The sequence below is a fragment of the Balaenoptera physalus genome, assembly GCF_965194825.1.
Source record: "Balaenoptera physalus genome assembly, chromosome: 13".
Lineage (NCBI taxonomy): Eukaryota > Metazoa > Chordata > Mammalia > Artiodactyla > Balaenopteridae > Balaenoptera > Balaenoptera physalus.
Window position 1 is genome coordinate 54,757,121 of NC_138892.1, and position 14,538 is coordinate 54,771,658.

At 33.9% G+C, this 14,538-nt stretch overlaps 1 protein-coding gene across 7 annotated transcripts in view; it reads right to left on the reverse strand.

The window, feature by feature from the left end:
- The window catches only part of USP15 (ubiquitin specific peptidase 15), a 119,928-nt gene that overhangs the window by 35,033 nt on the left and 70,357 nt on the right, over positions 1-14,538 (reverse strand). For all 7 annotated transcript variants that reach the window (XR_014252874.1, XM_082422712.1, XM_082422710.1 and 4 more), the window contains one exon: positions 12,352-12,496. Coding sequence is in view for 6 of the 7 variants with exons in the window: in XM_082422712.1 (XP_082278838.1) it covers positions 12,352-12,496 (145 nt within the window). In the remaining variant the exon portion in view is untranslated. The remainder of the gene's footprint in view (positions 1-12,351; positions 12,497-14,538) is intronic.

Sequence of the window (14,538 nt, forward strand, 5' to 3'; positions counted from 1 at the left end):
TATGATGATATAGATACTTTTGGTATGGTATTCAATGAATGTAAGAGGAATCATAAAGTATATTATATCTTGCTATTAAGAATTGCCTTACGAACAGTTAGTAATATTTTGGTCAAGAACTTGTTTTTAATTTCTTTTAAAAACAGTTACTGAAAGCTTTCTCTTGGGCAAGGTATATAATGCTTAGAAAAGCCCTGGGCAATTACTGAAGAATTACACAAAATACCTTAATCATATACCAAAACTATTTAAAAATATATGTATTCATTCATATATGCATAATAAATATGTATGTGTGTATGTATATTGGCGTGTGTGTGTCAGTCAATGATTCAGTTTATATTCAAAACAAAATCTCTCTAAATAGGACTTCCCTGGTGGCACAGTGGTTAAGAATCTGCCTGCCAATGCAGGGGACATGGGTTCGAGCCCTAATCTGGGGAGATCCCATATGCCGTGGAGCAACTAAGCCCGTGCGCCACAACTACTGAGTCCGTGTGCTGCAACTACAGAAGCCTGCGCACCTAGAGCCCACGCTCTGCAACAACAGAAGCCACGGCAATGAGAAGCCCGCGCATCGCAACGAAGAGTAGCCCCCACCTTGCCGCAACTAGAGGAGGCCTGCGCACAGCAATGAAGACCTAAAGCAGCCAAAAATAAATAAATAAATAAATTTATATATTAAAAAAATCTAAATGAAGACATATTTTTAATTATACATGGGACTTGATTATAAAGCAAAGAGTGATTTTTCCAGTAAACACTTCAAATTAAAATGAACATCATTTTTGACTTAATTACTTTAGGAGACTATATGTTTGTTTCATAGATATTGTCACTGCTCAAAATATTTAGGTACTTCTCTTTTTAGAGTTGGCAGACGTATGAAAAAGCATTGCTGTCTAGCACCCAGGAGGTGTCAGTATGTGTTTATTGAGTGAATGAACAATGTGGTTTTTACTGTGGTAAAATACGATTTCTTTTTTTTTTTTTAATATCTTTATTGGAGTATAATTGCTTTACAATGGTGTGTTAGTTTTTGCTTTATAACAAAGTGAATCAGCTACACACATATATATATCTCCATATCTCTTCCCTCTTGCGTCTCCCTCCCTCCTACCCTCCCCATCCCACCCCTCTCTCTAAGTGATCACAAAGCACTGAGCTGATCTCCCTGTGCTGTGTGGCTGCTTCCCACTAGCTATCAGTTTTACATTTGGGAGTGTATATAGGACCATCCACCTCACTACAAATAACTCAATTTCGTTTCTTTATATGGCTGTGAAATATTCCATTGCATATATGTGCCACATCTTCTTTATCCATTCATCTGTTGATGGACACTTAGGTTGCTTCCATGTCCTGGTTATTGTAAATAGTGCTAGAATGAACACTGTGGTACATGACTCTTTTTGAATTATGGTTTTCTCAGGGTATATGCCCAGCAGTGGGATTACTGGGTCATATGGTAGTTCTATTTTTAGTTTTTTAAGGAACCTCCATACTGTTCTCCATAGTGGCTGTATCAATTTACATTCCCACCAAGAGTGCAAGAGGGTTCCCTTTTCTCCACACCCTCTCCAGCATTTATTGTTTGTAGATTTTTTGATGATGGCCATTCTGACCAGTGTGAGGTGATAACTCATTGTAGTTTTGATTTGTATTGCTCTAATGATTAATGATGTTGAGCATCCTTTCATGTGTTTGTTGGCCATCTGTATATCTTCTTTGGAGAAATGTCTATTTAGGTCTTCTGCCCATTTTTGGATTGGGTTGTTTGTTTTTTTGATATTGAGCTGCATGAGATTCATCCTTTGTCAGTTGCTTCATTTGCAAATATTCTCTCCCATTCTGAGGGTTGTATTTTCATCTTGTTTATGGTTTCCTTTGCTGTGCAGAAGCTTTTAAGTTTCATTAGGTCCCATTTGTTTATTTTTGTTTTTATTTCCATTTCTCTAGGAGTGGGTCAAAAAGGATCTTGCTGTGATTTATGTCATAGAGTGTTCTGCCTATGTTTTCCTCTAAGAGTTTTATAGTGTCTGGCCTTATATTTAGGTCTTTAATCCATTTTGAGTTTATTTTTGTGTATGGTGTTAGGGAGTGTTCTAATTTCATTCTTTTACATGTAGCTGTCCCGTTTTCCCAGCACCACTTATTGAAGAGACTGCCTTTTCTCCACTGTGTATTCTTGCCTCCTTTATCAAAAATAAGGTGACCATATGTGCATGGGTTTATCTCTGGGCTTTCTATCCTGTTCCATTGATCTATATTTCTGTTTTTGTGCCAGACCCATACTGTCTTGATTACTGTAGCTTTGTAGTACAGTCTGACGTCAGGGAGCCTGATTCCTCCAGCTCCTGTTTTCTTTCTCAAGATTGCTTTGGCTATTCACGGTCTTTTGTGTTTCCATACAAATTGTGAAATTTTTTGTTCTACTTCTGTGAAAAATGCCCTTGGTAGTTTGATAGGGATTGCACTGAATCTGTAGATTGCTTTGGGTAGTATAGTCATTTTCACAATGTTGATTCTTCCCATCCAAGAACATGGTATATCTCTCCATCTGTTTGTATCATCTTTAATTTGTTTCATCAGTTTCTTATAATTTTCTGCATACAGGTCTTTTGTCTCCGTAGGTAGGTTTATTCCTAGGTATTTTATTCTGTTTGTTGCAATGGTAAATGGGAGTGTTTCCTTAACTTCACTTTCACATTTTTCATCATTAGTGTATAGGAATGCAAGAGATTTCTGTGCATTAATTTTGTATCCTGCTACTTTACCAAATTCATTGATTAGCTCTAGTAGTTTTCTGGTAGCATCTTTAGGATTCTCTATGTATAGTATCATGTCATCTGCAAACAGTGACAGGTTTACTTCTTTTCCGATTTGTATTCCTTTTCTTTCTTTTTCTTCTCTGATTGCTGTGGCTAACACTTCCAAAACAATGTTGAATCATAGTGGTGAGAGTGGGCAACCTTGTCTTGTTCCTGATCTTAGTGGAAATGGTTTCAGTTTTTCACCATTGAGGGCGATGTTGGCTGTGGGTTTGTCATATATGGCCTTTATTATGTTGAGGTAAGTTCCCTCTATGCCTATTTTCTGGAGGGTTTTCATCATAAATGGGTGTTGAATTTTGTCGAAAGCTTTCTCTGCATCTATTGAGATGATCATATGTTTTTTCTCCTTCAATTTGTTAATATGGTGTATCACATTGATTGATTTGCGTATACTGAAGAATCCTTGCATTCCTGGGATAAACCCCACTTGATCGTGGTGTATGACCCTTTTAATGTGCTGTTGGATTCTGTTTGCTAGTATTTTGTTGAGGATTTTTGCATCTATGTTCATCAGTGATATTGGCCTTTATTTTTCTTTCTTTGTGACATCTTTGTCTGGTTTTGGTATCAGGGTGATGGTGGCTTCGTAGAATGAGTTTGGGAGTGTTCCTCCCTCTGATGTAGGGATTTTTGTGGTGGAAAAATGTGGTAACAAGCATGAGCTATAATGTTATAGTTGTACCTCTGGTAAGTCACTGCTATTTTTATGACCAGATGAACCAAACGTAAGTCATAATGAATAATATACTCAGTCAAATGAAATCAAGACCCAACTCAAGTGTCACCTCCTTGGTGAAGCCTCACTTATTTCCCAATGGCTCTCTTTTCTTTGCTTTCAAAACATTTGGCTGATCATGCTTTCTATCATATCACATATTACATCTTATTTATTTATATGGCTATCTCATTCACTACAGCACGACATTCGAGAGGATAGGCACAGTCTTGTTCAACTCTGTACCACCAGTGTCTAGAACAACGCTTGGCACGGAGTAGGTCTCAGTGGAAGTTTACTGGATTAGCTAAATAAGAAAATTAGTCTAGTTGCTCTTAATTCCTTTGACCTTTTCTCTCTACATCCCTAGATGAACCCAATCATTTTATTGTATGAACCTATCTATTTTATGCACCATGTAGCTAAACACTGTTAGAGAAACTCTCAAGTGAATAAATTTATACCATTCTAAATTGATGGTCTCCAATCCTAAATGAGATCTCAACATTGCTGAGCAATATTATTCTTTCATTCTTAGCTTATGATCTGGTCTCGTACTTTTAGGATAATGGACGTCATTACAAAATCTAGAAACTACTTGCGTCCATAATCCATTTCTTTTTTTCCTGTTGCAACAGTAGTGCCTTTCCTCCATTCAAATGTTATATTCAAATGTTATATTCAAATGTTATATTGTAAGGCTTAGTCCTGGGATCTCTTTTTCACAGATGGCCTCACTTCACAGATGCAATCATTTCCCTGATTTTAAATACCATCTACAGTCATATTTTTATTTCCAACCTAGGCCTCTGGTCTATATTCCATACTAGAATATCCAACTGCCTATGATATATCCACTTGGATGTTTCATTGGCATGACAAACTGAACATGCCTAAAATTAACTCATAATCTTCTCCTTACCCCAAACCTACTTCTTCTGTGTCTCTCCTCCCACTGTTACCATTATGTTAACATTATGATGTACAAGCCAAAAACCAGACACACACTTGTGATTTCCTTCACTTTTCATTAATTTGAATGCCTTCTACAATACATGCCAGACATTGTTTGAGGTAATGGGGCTATGGCAGTGACTAAAACAAAACCCCTGTGCTCATGGAGCATGAGTTGGGAGTAGAGGGAGGCAAACAGATAAACAAAAAACTCAAATATATATATATATATAGCATATATCAGGTGATCATGGAATGGGAGAGGGCAGTTACCATTGTATACAGTGAGTAGGGAAGGATCTGACTGATAATAGAGACCTAAAGGAAGTGAGAAAGTAAGGATATAAACATTTGGAGAAAGAACATTCCAAGTATAGGAAATTATAAGTTCAGAGACCCCAAGGCAGGAACATTCGTGCAATATGTGAGGGGGCTCCTGAGGATGGAGCAGAGTGAGCATGGAGGAAAGTGGTAGAAAATAAGATAGAAGCCAGATCATACACGGCCTTATATTCTCTTTTAAGAACTCTAGCTTCTGTTGAGTGAAATGAGAAGGCATTTAGTGATATGGACAAAGGGTAACAGGAAATGCCTTAAGTTTAAAAACATCGCTCTGGCTGTTCTTGTGAGGACAGACCATAGGAGTTAAGGGTATAAGCAGAGAAATCAGCTAGAAGATAATTGCAATAAACCAGATGAGATGCTAGCAGCCTGGAACCTTCAATGCCTTTTAATACATTGCAATCCATATTCCCCCTACATGATCTGGCTTTTGCTTATTTCTCTGAACTCATTTTATCCCACCCCCATTTAAATATTATCCCACAGGTTACTTATCTTTGGTTCCTCCATCTGACTTCAACTCTCACCTGCCTAACACCTGTTCTTTGGTCATAGCTCAAAGGTTACTTCTGGGGAAATATGGTATCCAGTATAAATTAGGTGCTCTCCCAGCTCTTGTTATACTCAGAGCACTCTCCATGATTTTTTCTTTTCATGATGCTTAAAATATTCACAATTTATTTAATGTTTATCTCCCCTACTAGACTACGATCCATGGAAATAGTACTGGTTTTGCTCACCATGGTATAGTTACTGCCTATCAGAGTGAAAGGCACTTAGTGGGCCCTTGATGAATATTTGCTGAGTAAATGAATGGATGACTTGTCAAGTATATTTATCATTTGAAAAAAATTATCCAGCTTGATCACCTATAATATTCTGCAGATAATGCTCTGAATAACATCAGGTTTTTGAAAAATCAACTTTGTCATCAAAGGAAGAGAAATATCCATCAGTGAAATTCAGAAGAATGAAAGCAATTCCAAAAGGAGTTCTTAAACTATTTCGAACACACCATCAAATGAGTAACTGTGTACATAACCTCCCAGGGAAACCGTCTGAATCATGCAAAGTGAAAACACTAATGAAGTTGATCATTGGTAACATGCATCACCACAAACTATTTTTACTCACAAACTAAAATAGAAAGATGATCTTAAGTGTGATATTAGAAGAAAAAAATCTAATAGACGAGGGCCTTTTAGTAATTAAAACAGCATAGCCGTAACTGACCAGAATTTAAATGTATACGTCAGAACAAATAGGCAAAAGACAACAAACAAGGCTTTAAGAGAAATTTAGCATGGCTTTCTCCTTTGAAAGGCTCTATCAGTCCAATATCTTATATTTTCTAGTGACACTATTCAATAATACCAATTTATAAAATTTAGAACGTAACCCTGATATACTTAAGAATATTCCAATCATAATGTGTTGAATGATATGCATACCTTTATTAAAGGAAGAAAATGTATTTTAGAAAAGATTTTGACATCAAGAAAATGAACTGTTTTTGAATTTCAGGTAACAGAAGTAAATCTGGAACTGCTTTTTCTTTTCTTCTGTTTTTTTAGAGGGGGCAAATTTGTAGTTACAAATTTATATATTATAAATTATATATAAATATATATAAATTATTATATATTAAAGATTGACATTTCTCATGTTTTCAATTACAAATACTTTGAGTAGTTATTAAAATCAATACAAGATACTTCAGTCTGATTATATTAAAAACTGCTGCCATAAATGTTAGCACTGCAAGTAATTCTACCTAATGAATATAATGTAAAACAATTCTGTATTAAAATCAGATGTAATTATTTACAACTCCTTGAAATAAGCCTTTCCCCTGTAACCTGTACTCCTGTCATTTCCTATTATAGAATTAGGGACTGACAAAACATTAGAAAGTTTATATTAACAGAAATAGAAGCATTAATCCTAGAGAAATTTGTATACTAATTTGGAAGAATGTGAAGAACAGACAAGTAAGACTGTTGGTTAAGAAAGGCATATTTTCATGACTAGAAATCATTTTAGCCAAGTTACACAGGTACAAGGCATTCTTACAGAGATACCGTTTCTGCTCCAGTTATGAAAACTAAATACTTACAGAACTTTGCTATATATACTCTTTCCACAAATAAGCTGCCTGAGAATTCAGGTTCTCTTTTCCAAGCCCCCTTTCTTTTTCTAAAGGGAAGGGATACATCTCCCTTTCCCTGCAAACAAGGGAGAAGTAGAAACATTGGTATCTGTGATGGGAAAGTGAATGGTTCTAATACAAGTAAGGCTGTTTCCATTTCTTTACCTTTATCAAATTGGAAAGATCTGATTGAGCTGTCATTTGATAGATAACTAAACATATTTTTGATGCTAGTTTGCCATGTAATTTTTGGCACATAGTATGGAAGGAACTCAAATAACTGAGTTTAATTGCTTGGATAGATAAAAATCTGCCCTAGGAATATTATTTGAATTTTTAATCAGCCACATTCTCAGTTTACCGGAAGTCATCATTTTCTTTAAAATCCTAAACTGTTTTTTAAAATTCTATGTCTTAGGGATTAGGTGTTTCTTTTTGTGATTGAAACTATGTTCATTTATTCAGCTGTAAGTTTGGTTAATCTGAATAAAATTACAAAGCTTCATGTTAAAGTGGGTTTCCAAGAATTTGTTCCAATAAATGCAAAACGAGAGTCTCAGGTAAGTGTAGAAAAGCATTACACTTAGTCACATTCAAAGCTATAAAGTACTAGAACACAGAAATAATAGCTTTAGTAATGACTTTTTCACTGTTTTACATTATAATGAGAATCTAGTTTCCTAAAAGAATATTATTTCTGTGTAGTATTACTCATTCTCTTTAATTAAGTCTTACAAAAAAACTTTCAACTTTCTATATTCTTCTAAATTTACAGAAAGATTTTTTCCCTAACCCAACAGATCACAGGAAGAAGCTGACCTTAAAAGTGTCTGGAATTTCAACTGACTGCATTGTATGACAGGGATAATGAACAGGTCCTTGATTACTATCAGTTTTTTCAGTGACTTCCTAGAGTCTATTTAAGGAGCCCTGTTACTTCCAAGTAAAGAGTTTGAAAACAACTATCTCACGCCATGCAGCTTTCCAGTGGAAAAGACCATATCACTCCCCTGCTTCAAATCCATCTGAAGAGTTGCTTCTTTCAGGAGGCCAATCATGAGCCTCCTAGGCCTTGACAATGAAAAAGACAAGGGTTGGAGTGCTCCTGAAATCTACTAATCAACTAATGCTAATTAAAATTACCTCCAATAATGCAAATTTCAAAAACTAGACATTCTCTCAATGGAGTAATACATTTAGGGCCCTAGAAAACTACTTTGTTAACTTATTTGTACCACTGGGACACGGTGGTATATGCCTGTAATCATAACTACTCAGGAGGCTGAGGCCAGAGATAACCTGAACTCAAGAATTTTAAATTTCCTGCAGATTGATTATTCATGAACAGTTCTATGTTGTTATATCCCTTGCCTATCAGTATGCCTAGGAGACCTAAATTAACACAGCTCAGAAATGGAGATGATAAATACCATTATTGTAATACTACTAAGCAAAAAAGAATTAAAAGTACATTCAAGTCTTTCTTCATTCACTAGGTCCTGACAAAGTGGAATAAGACTTGTAGGAAAGGAGAACAAATAAATACACGGACTATGGATGGTAGAATTTTCCCGAAGTCATTCTGCTTGACTCCTTCAATTTAAAAAGATAAAATAACATCATAATCTAATACCTATTCATTTACAATGTGCCAGTCACTATCCTAAGAGCTTTATATTCATCACCTCACTTAATCCCCACAAAACTCCTAAGATATGGGTACTATTATTTTCCTCACCTGAGGAGAAAAATGAGTTGTAGAAATAACTTATACAGGGCAGCACAGGTGATCAGTAGTAGAGACGTTTTCAATTCAGATAGTGTAACTCCACAGTCTGTGCTTCTAACTTATATCGCTAATTTTTAATGTGTTGTTTTCTTTTCTCTAGCCAGAATATGGTTTTTAAACTGTTCCTCAGAGTCCTGGGATCCCACAAGAATGCTTCTGGGGCCACTAAATAGAAGAAAGCAGATGGGACTCTGGGCACTTCACCCAACCAAAGCAACTTCACTACATCTGTTTAAATATTGAGGATACAATTAAACTTTTCACAGTAATAATTAAAAAAAGATTTTCATGCTAAAAAGTAAAACATTTGAAAAATCACAATATCAAGACTATACTCTTCATAAGTCAGGATCTATGTCTAAAAGTATCTCACATGTTTGCCATTCAGTAAATATTAACTTGACAAATTGAAACTGTATGGCAGTACTATACTCATCAGAAAAATTTAATACTCAATTGTACCATTAAATCAGAGAAAATCTTGAATATCAATATAATTAAATTGAATAATAACAATAATGATATTAAGTCACACTCAGATTGGTGCTTCTTAAGTTTTTAATCACAAGCGATCAAACAATTTCATCATCTCAAGGCTACTGATGGGTTAAACATAACCCATTCTCACAAAGAAAAAATAGGTATGCTTTCACATCCATATTGTTAACAATATATCAATAATTACACTGCCTGATGTACTAATGCCCACTCATATTTTTAGAATTATTGAATTAATAAAAGGAATTATATTAAAATATAAATTATCAGTAGAAGTTTTATTTTATAATATTTTCTGAAGTTCATGAATTATCTGAAGTTTCACAGAAGTCACGAAGAAACTTGAAAAAAAAAGCATAACTGAGGAAATGGTATCTAAAAATATTATTTAAAAAAATCTACTCTATTAACTATCTTTTACCCTTTTCATCTGTGGACCTAAGAACTTACATGGTGTTCATGAAACAGAATAACATAGGCTACTGCCACCATTTTATATTCCCTCCTATGGTGAATTTTCAACTTGAGAGCTGACATCTAAAGCAATTAAAAATCACAGATGCTTTAAGAAAATAAAACTGAAGTACTAGCTTTTCTAATTCTCGATTTGGATTAAAAGTCAAAAGCAGCAAAAATTAAAACTAATTTTTTCTCTTCTCCAACTTGATTGGAGAGTTTTATTTTAGAAAAAGTACAGTTTCCAACAAGATACAGACATAAAATAATATCCACTGCTTAAAATACTTTGCTAAAATTTTCATGAAAATTTTTTCTTACTTTATGATATTATCAGAAAATTACAAACTATCACCCTAACAAACCTCACCCTCACGGCTATATCTCAGTTGAAATGAAACATGTAAAGGTGAAATATATTAAAAGAGAAGGTCAGCATTAGACATACCTATTGTAATAAAAGTGCTTTGAACAGAAGCAAAAACTAATAAATGAAGTTTCTTATACCTTAAACATACACAAAACAGTTCAACAAATGCCAAATCTAGTTCAACATAGCTGATTAGAAGATTTCATTTTAATACTTGTTTTTGAGAAATTGAGTTAATCATATGGAGACAACACTAAATAGACTATAACAAAGGCACAGGAAACTAGAATGTAATATTGCCCTAGAAGGAATTTAGTTTGAATGTAAGCTAGAGACTACCATGAATGATTAGCAAGAACATTAACTCTTGTTCTAACAGACTCAAATTTTTTATGCTTATGCTATTAAAACTTTTTGAAAATCCTAGTCTTAATCCTTATGAAAAAGCACCAAGATTGGTTTTCCATACTACAATGTTAAAAAACAAAACAAAACCCAAAAGACCTCAAGAATATCAAGCCTCCAGAACCAAAGTAATTTTGGTAGTGCAAGGATAAGCAGCTGTATAACAATTAATATGATTGGTGATATGAGAAAGGGTTTTCTGATACTGATGTAACCACCGATTATATAAAACATTTTCCAGAGGTGGTGCTGAAGATGATTTTTCAGTGCTTAGGCAGGGTAGTCCAACAGATATACAAACAAAATTACAATATGTCTGCCCTGTTCCTACTCTGAAAGCTCGGCACCCATGCACTTTACTTTGTTATCTAAATAACTGCCAGGATAACAATATGTTTTGGCTTGCTCTTCTCAGATGAGTTCCCTTTCTCCTCTTCCAGAAAATAAAGATATAATATTTTAAAATTTAATTGTCTAACTAGTGCTAGGAACCTAGAAAAAAATTTTGGATAAAGTAATTCACATTAAAGTATAAGCAATATTACTCATCAAAGAAAGTTTAAAGGAATAGTTTATTAACCTACACAGTATCTGCTTCAGCAGATAGGCTATTTCCTGAGTGGCTCAACTCTAAACCAAGATATCAGGAATTAATCAACTATACATCCCAGTGCATGTCTCAGAAAAGTTGCCAACTCCTGGTCAAGAGTTATGACAGTTAAATTTCTAATTTTTCAAGAATGCTATAAAGACAATGGTTCATTTAGGAAACAAGTGGATTAATGACTATGTACAAAGGATTTATTTTGAATTTTGGATGATAAAGAGTCCTATACTTTTCTCAGATAGTCAAGATTTGCAATAATGTCCTTATCAATCCATATATGTATTTAATTTATATCTTTGGAGGGTGCCCCTTGGGCATAGGAGATTCAGTATTAAAATACAGAGAACAGAATACTGCAGATTTAAAAATAAAAATTCAGAATTGCACACACACACACATACAAAAAAAAGAAAGAAAAAAAAGGACTTCCAAAAGAAGGTTAAAATTCAAATATCAAAATAGTATACCATTATTTTGGGCTTTTTGAAATACAGAATTTTATTTGTAAAAGGGGAATAAAATAACCAGCTCTAATTTTATGCACAGTAACAGTGATATTAAAGTATACACAGATCTTGTTACTTCACAATCAATCAAAGACATAAATATTTCACAGGTAAAACTGGAAGAAGGTACAGACAGAGCAGGAAGAAAAGGGAAGCTCTATGGAGAGACAAAGGGAAAAAAAGGGCAGTGATCTGTTATATCCCCAAATTGAAAGAGTATTAAGGGAAAGTGATTTGTTAAAAGTATGTATACAAAAGGTTCATAAAATTTTCTTATTTTTACAAATCTTAATTTCACACGAAGGTAAAAAAAAAGATTTAAAATTAATTTTATTTAGAGTTAGAACACTGGTGACCATAAAATAATCATTCTCTGAAATTCCCACCAATGTCTAAAAAAAAGCAAGAGACTTCATATAAAGGAGAGATCTCACTCGCTTTTTTTTCTTCTCAGAGAACCTAGGTTTTCTGTTTGGAATTATATTTTTTGTATGAACTTATATTTAATCTTCTACTATATGATAATCAATCACATGCCACCTGAGAATCATGATAAGATATTCTTAGAATGAATGATTCAAATGTGTATGCTTAAATCTTCCATGAAAACACAAACTCTCCAAACACATATAATACTCATATTCTGACATGTAAAACCCAACTCTATTTCTCTTGTATTATTGATTACCATAAAACATGAGTTTCACTTTGTTTGGAAAGACCTACCTGAATAGCTGAGTTCATGAAACACGTATTTCCCAAGTTACTTAGGCCACAGAGGCCGGGCTGTTCATTGTTTCTTCCAGGTTCTGAATAATCATAGTTCTTATAAGCAGTATATGATGGGAGACAATAATTTGAGTTTTTCACACTGGAAGAAAACAAAAAATCTTTTTCATAATGCAGCCAATTATCATCATATAGTTATAATGAACAGAGTACTTTAAACCTATTTGAGATATGCGGTCAGTCATTAATTTTTTTATAAAGCACTTAACTCAGGTACTTTTAACATGAACCTAAATCAAAATAACCCCCTTAATTAATATACTCCTCATTCAATCAACAAAATCATGGCATCATATACCACACCAACCAATACAAACCACATTATGTCTTTCTACCCTTGATTAACTGGAGCAGCTTCACAGCTTGCTCCATTCTTCACTGCTCCATCAAATGTAAAACATTCAGATTTTAAACACCACCCGCAGCAATAAATCATCTCATTGATGTCCCTTTTACATCCTGCTACTGTAATAGAGTGAGAACAGTAGAAGCTGGAAGAGTTGTGCTTTAGTTACAGGTGAGAGCAGAGATTTCCAGGGCCTTTGTGACATCACTGTTCTGATGCATCGAAGATTCTATTTATAGTATTCTACGCTAGACCAGCAAAATCTGGTATTCAAATGCAGAAAACAGCCTGGGGTGATCAGCAATGCAAAAATGAAATGATTTGAAGCAAGTACACACTTCAGTATTATTATTATGGAAAGAATCTTCTAGTTTGTTAGATTAATGCAGTTTATTTAACTGGGTAAATACAACCTCAGGATAATTTGTACTATGAGTACAATAAATATTAATCTTAAGAGAAACCTACATAATATTCAACCTTAAGAGAATCAGGGTAATTTTACAAAGAACTAAGAGAAGTCAGTCCCTCTTTCTTTTTACATGTAACTAAAAAAAATTTTGTGGAAAAGGATAGATTCTTCCTTAATTTTTAATAGGTTATCTTATAAGATATTTATGATGGATGCTTTGGATATAAATCAAAAGCATACTTTCAATCATTATTTTTTTTATTCACTAGAAGAAACCTGAACAAGAATCAAGGTTATTTGCTAAAAGCAAATAATGATGTAAATAAATGAATACAGTGTTACAAATAAACATGGTAAATCAGTAACTCTGACAATCTCAATTGGCTATAATTTATTCCTGGTATTATTTTTTTTTTAAGTTTTTACTTATAATTTCAAATACTTTCTATTGTAGCTTCTATACTCTCACTTTATAACAGTTTATATGAACTGTACTACTGCTTGTTCTAACAAAGCCTTTAGTAAACATAAACACCCTCACAAACCAACAGGTAAAACACACAAAACCATATCAACCAAAATTTACACACACAATGCTATCCCACTAATATTTTTGTAGTTTTAAGAAAACACCTCCCTTCATCACAAATAAAAGATCAACTCTCAGACTGAAAAACCAACTACCCCAAAGTTAAACAAAAAGAGCAGGCTCCAAAGAAGTGCAACCTTGATCAATTCATAGACTTGTAGCTATTTACTTGTTTTAAACTTAAAGAAAAGAAAAAAACGGGTTCAAGCGTCTTTTGGATTTTGCAGATCACTAGCCTAATAATTCATATTTTATTTTATATTAGCAGTAACAAAGTTCAAGGCACTAGCGTTGGTGGTATAGTGGTGAGCATAGCTGCCTTCCAAAGTTCAAGGCACCTATCAGCAATTCCATATATAGTCACTGAGTGACTGGATTCTTGAATCTAACTTTGAGGACATGTAACAAAAAACTGAATCCTGGTTTTCCTTTTACCCCTTTAAGAAGTGCTTAAAATCAAGGTCTGCTATATATTACAAAAATGCAAGGCCTACATTTTCAACATGTTAAAAAAACCCCATATATATCAGCTGTAAAATTATAATAAAACTTAAGTCAGAGTACAAAGGGGAAGTATGCCCAAATACATGCTCATGCATACACACACACCCACACCCACACCAACACCCACGCAAGTGATCTGAATCCTTAAAGGATATCTACATTTTAGTTTAAGTGACAGGATAAGTATAAACCTTGGCCAAAGATTAAGATGGTAGTCTACATGCTCAATGATAATAAAGAAAACTAACAAATTAAAAATATTTTAATACTATC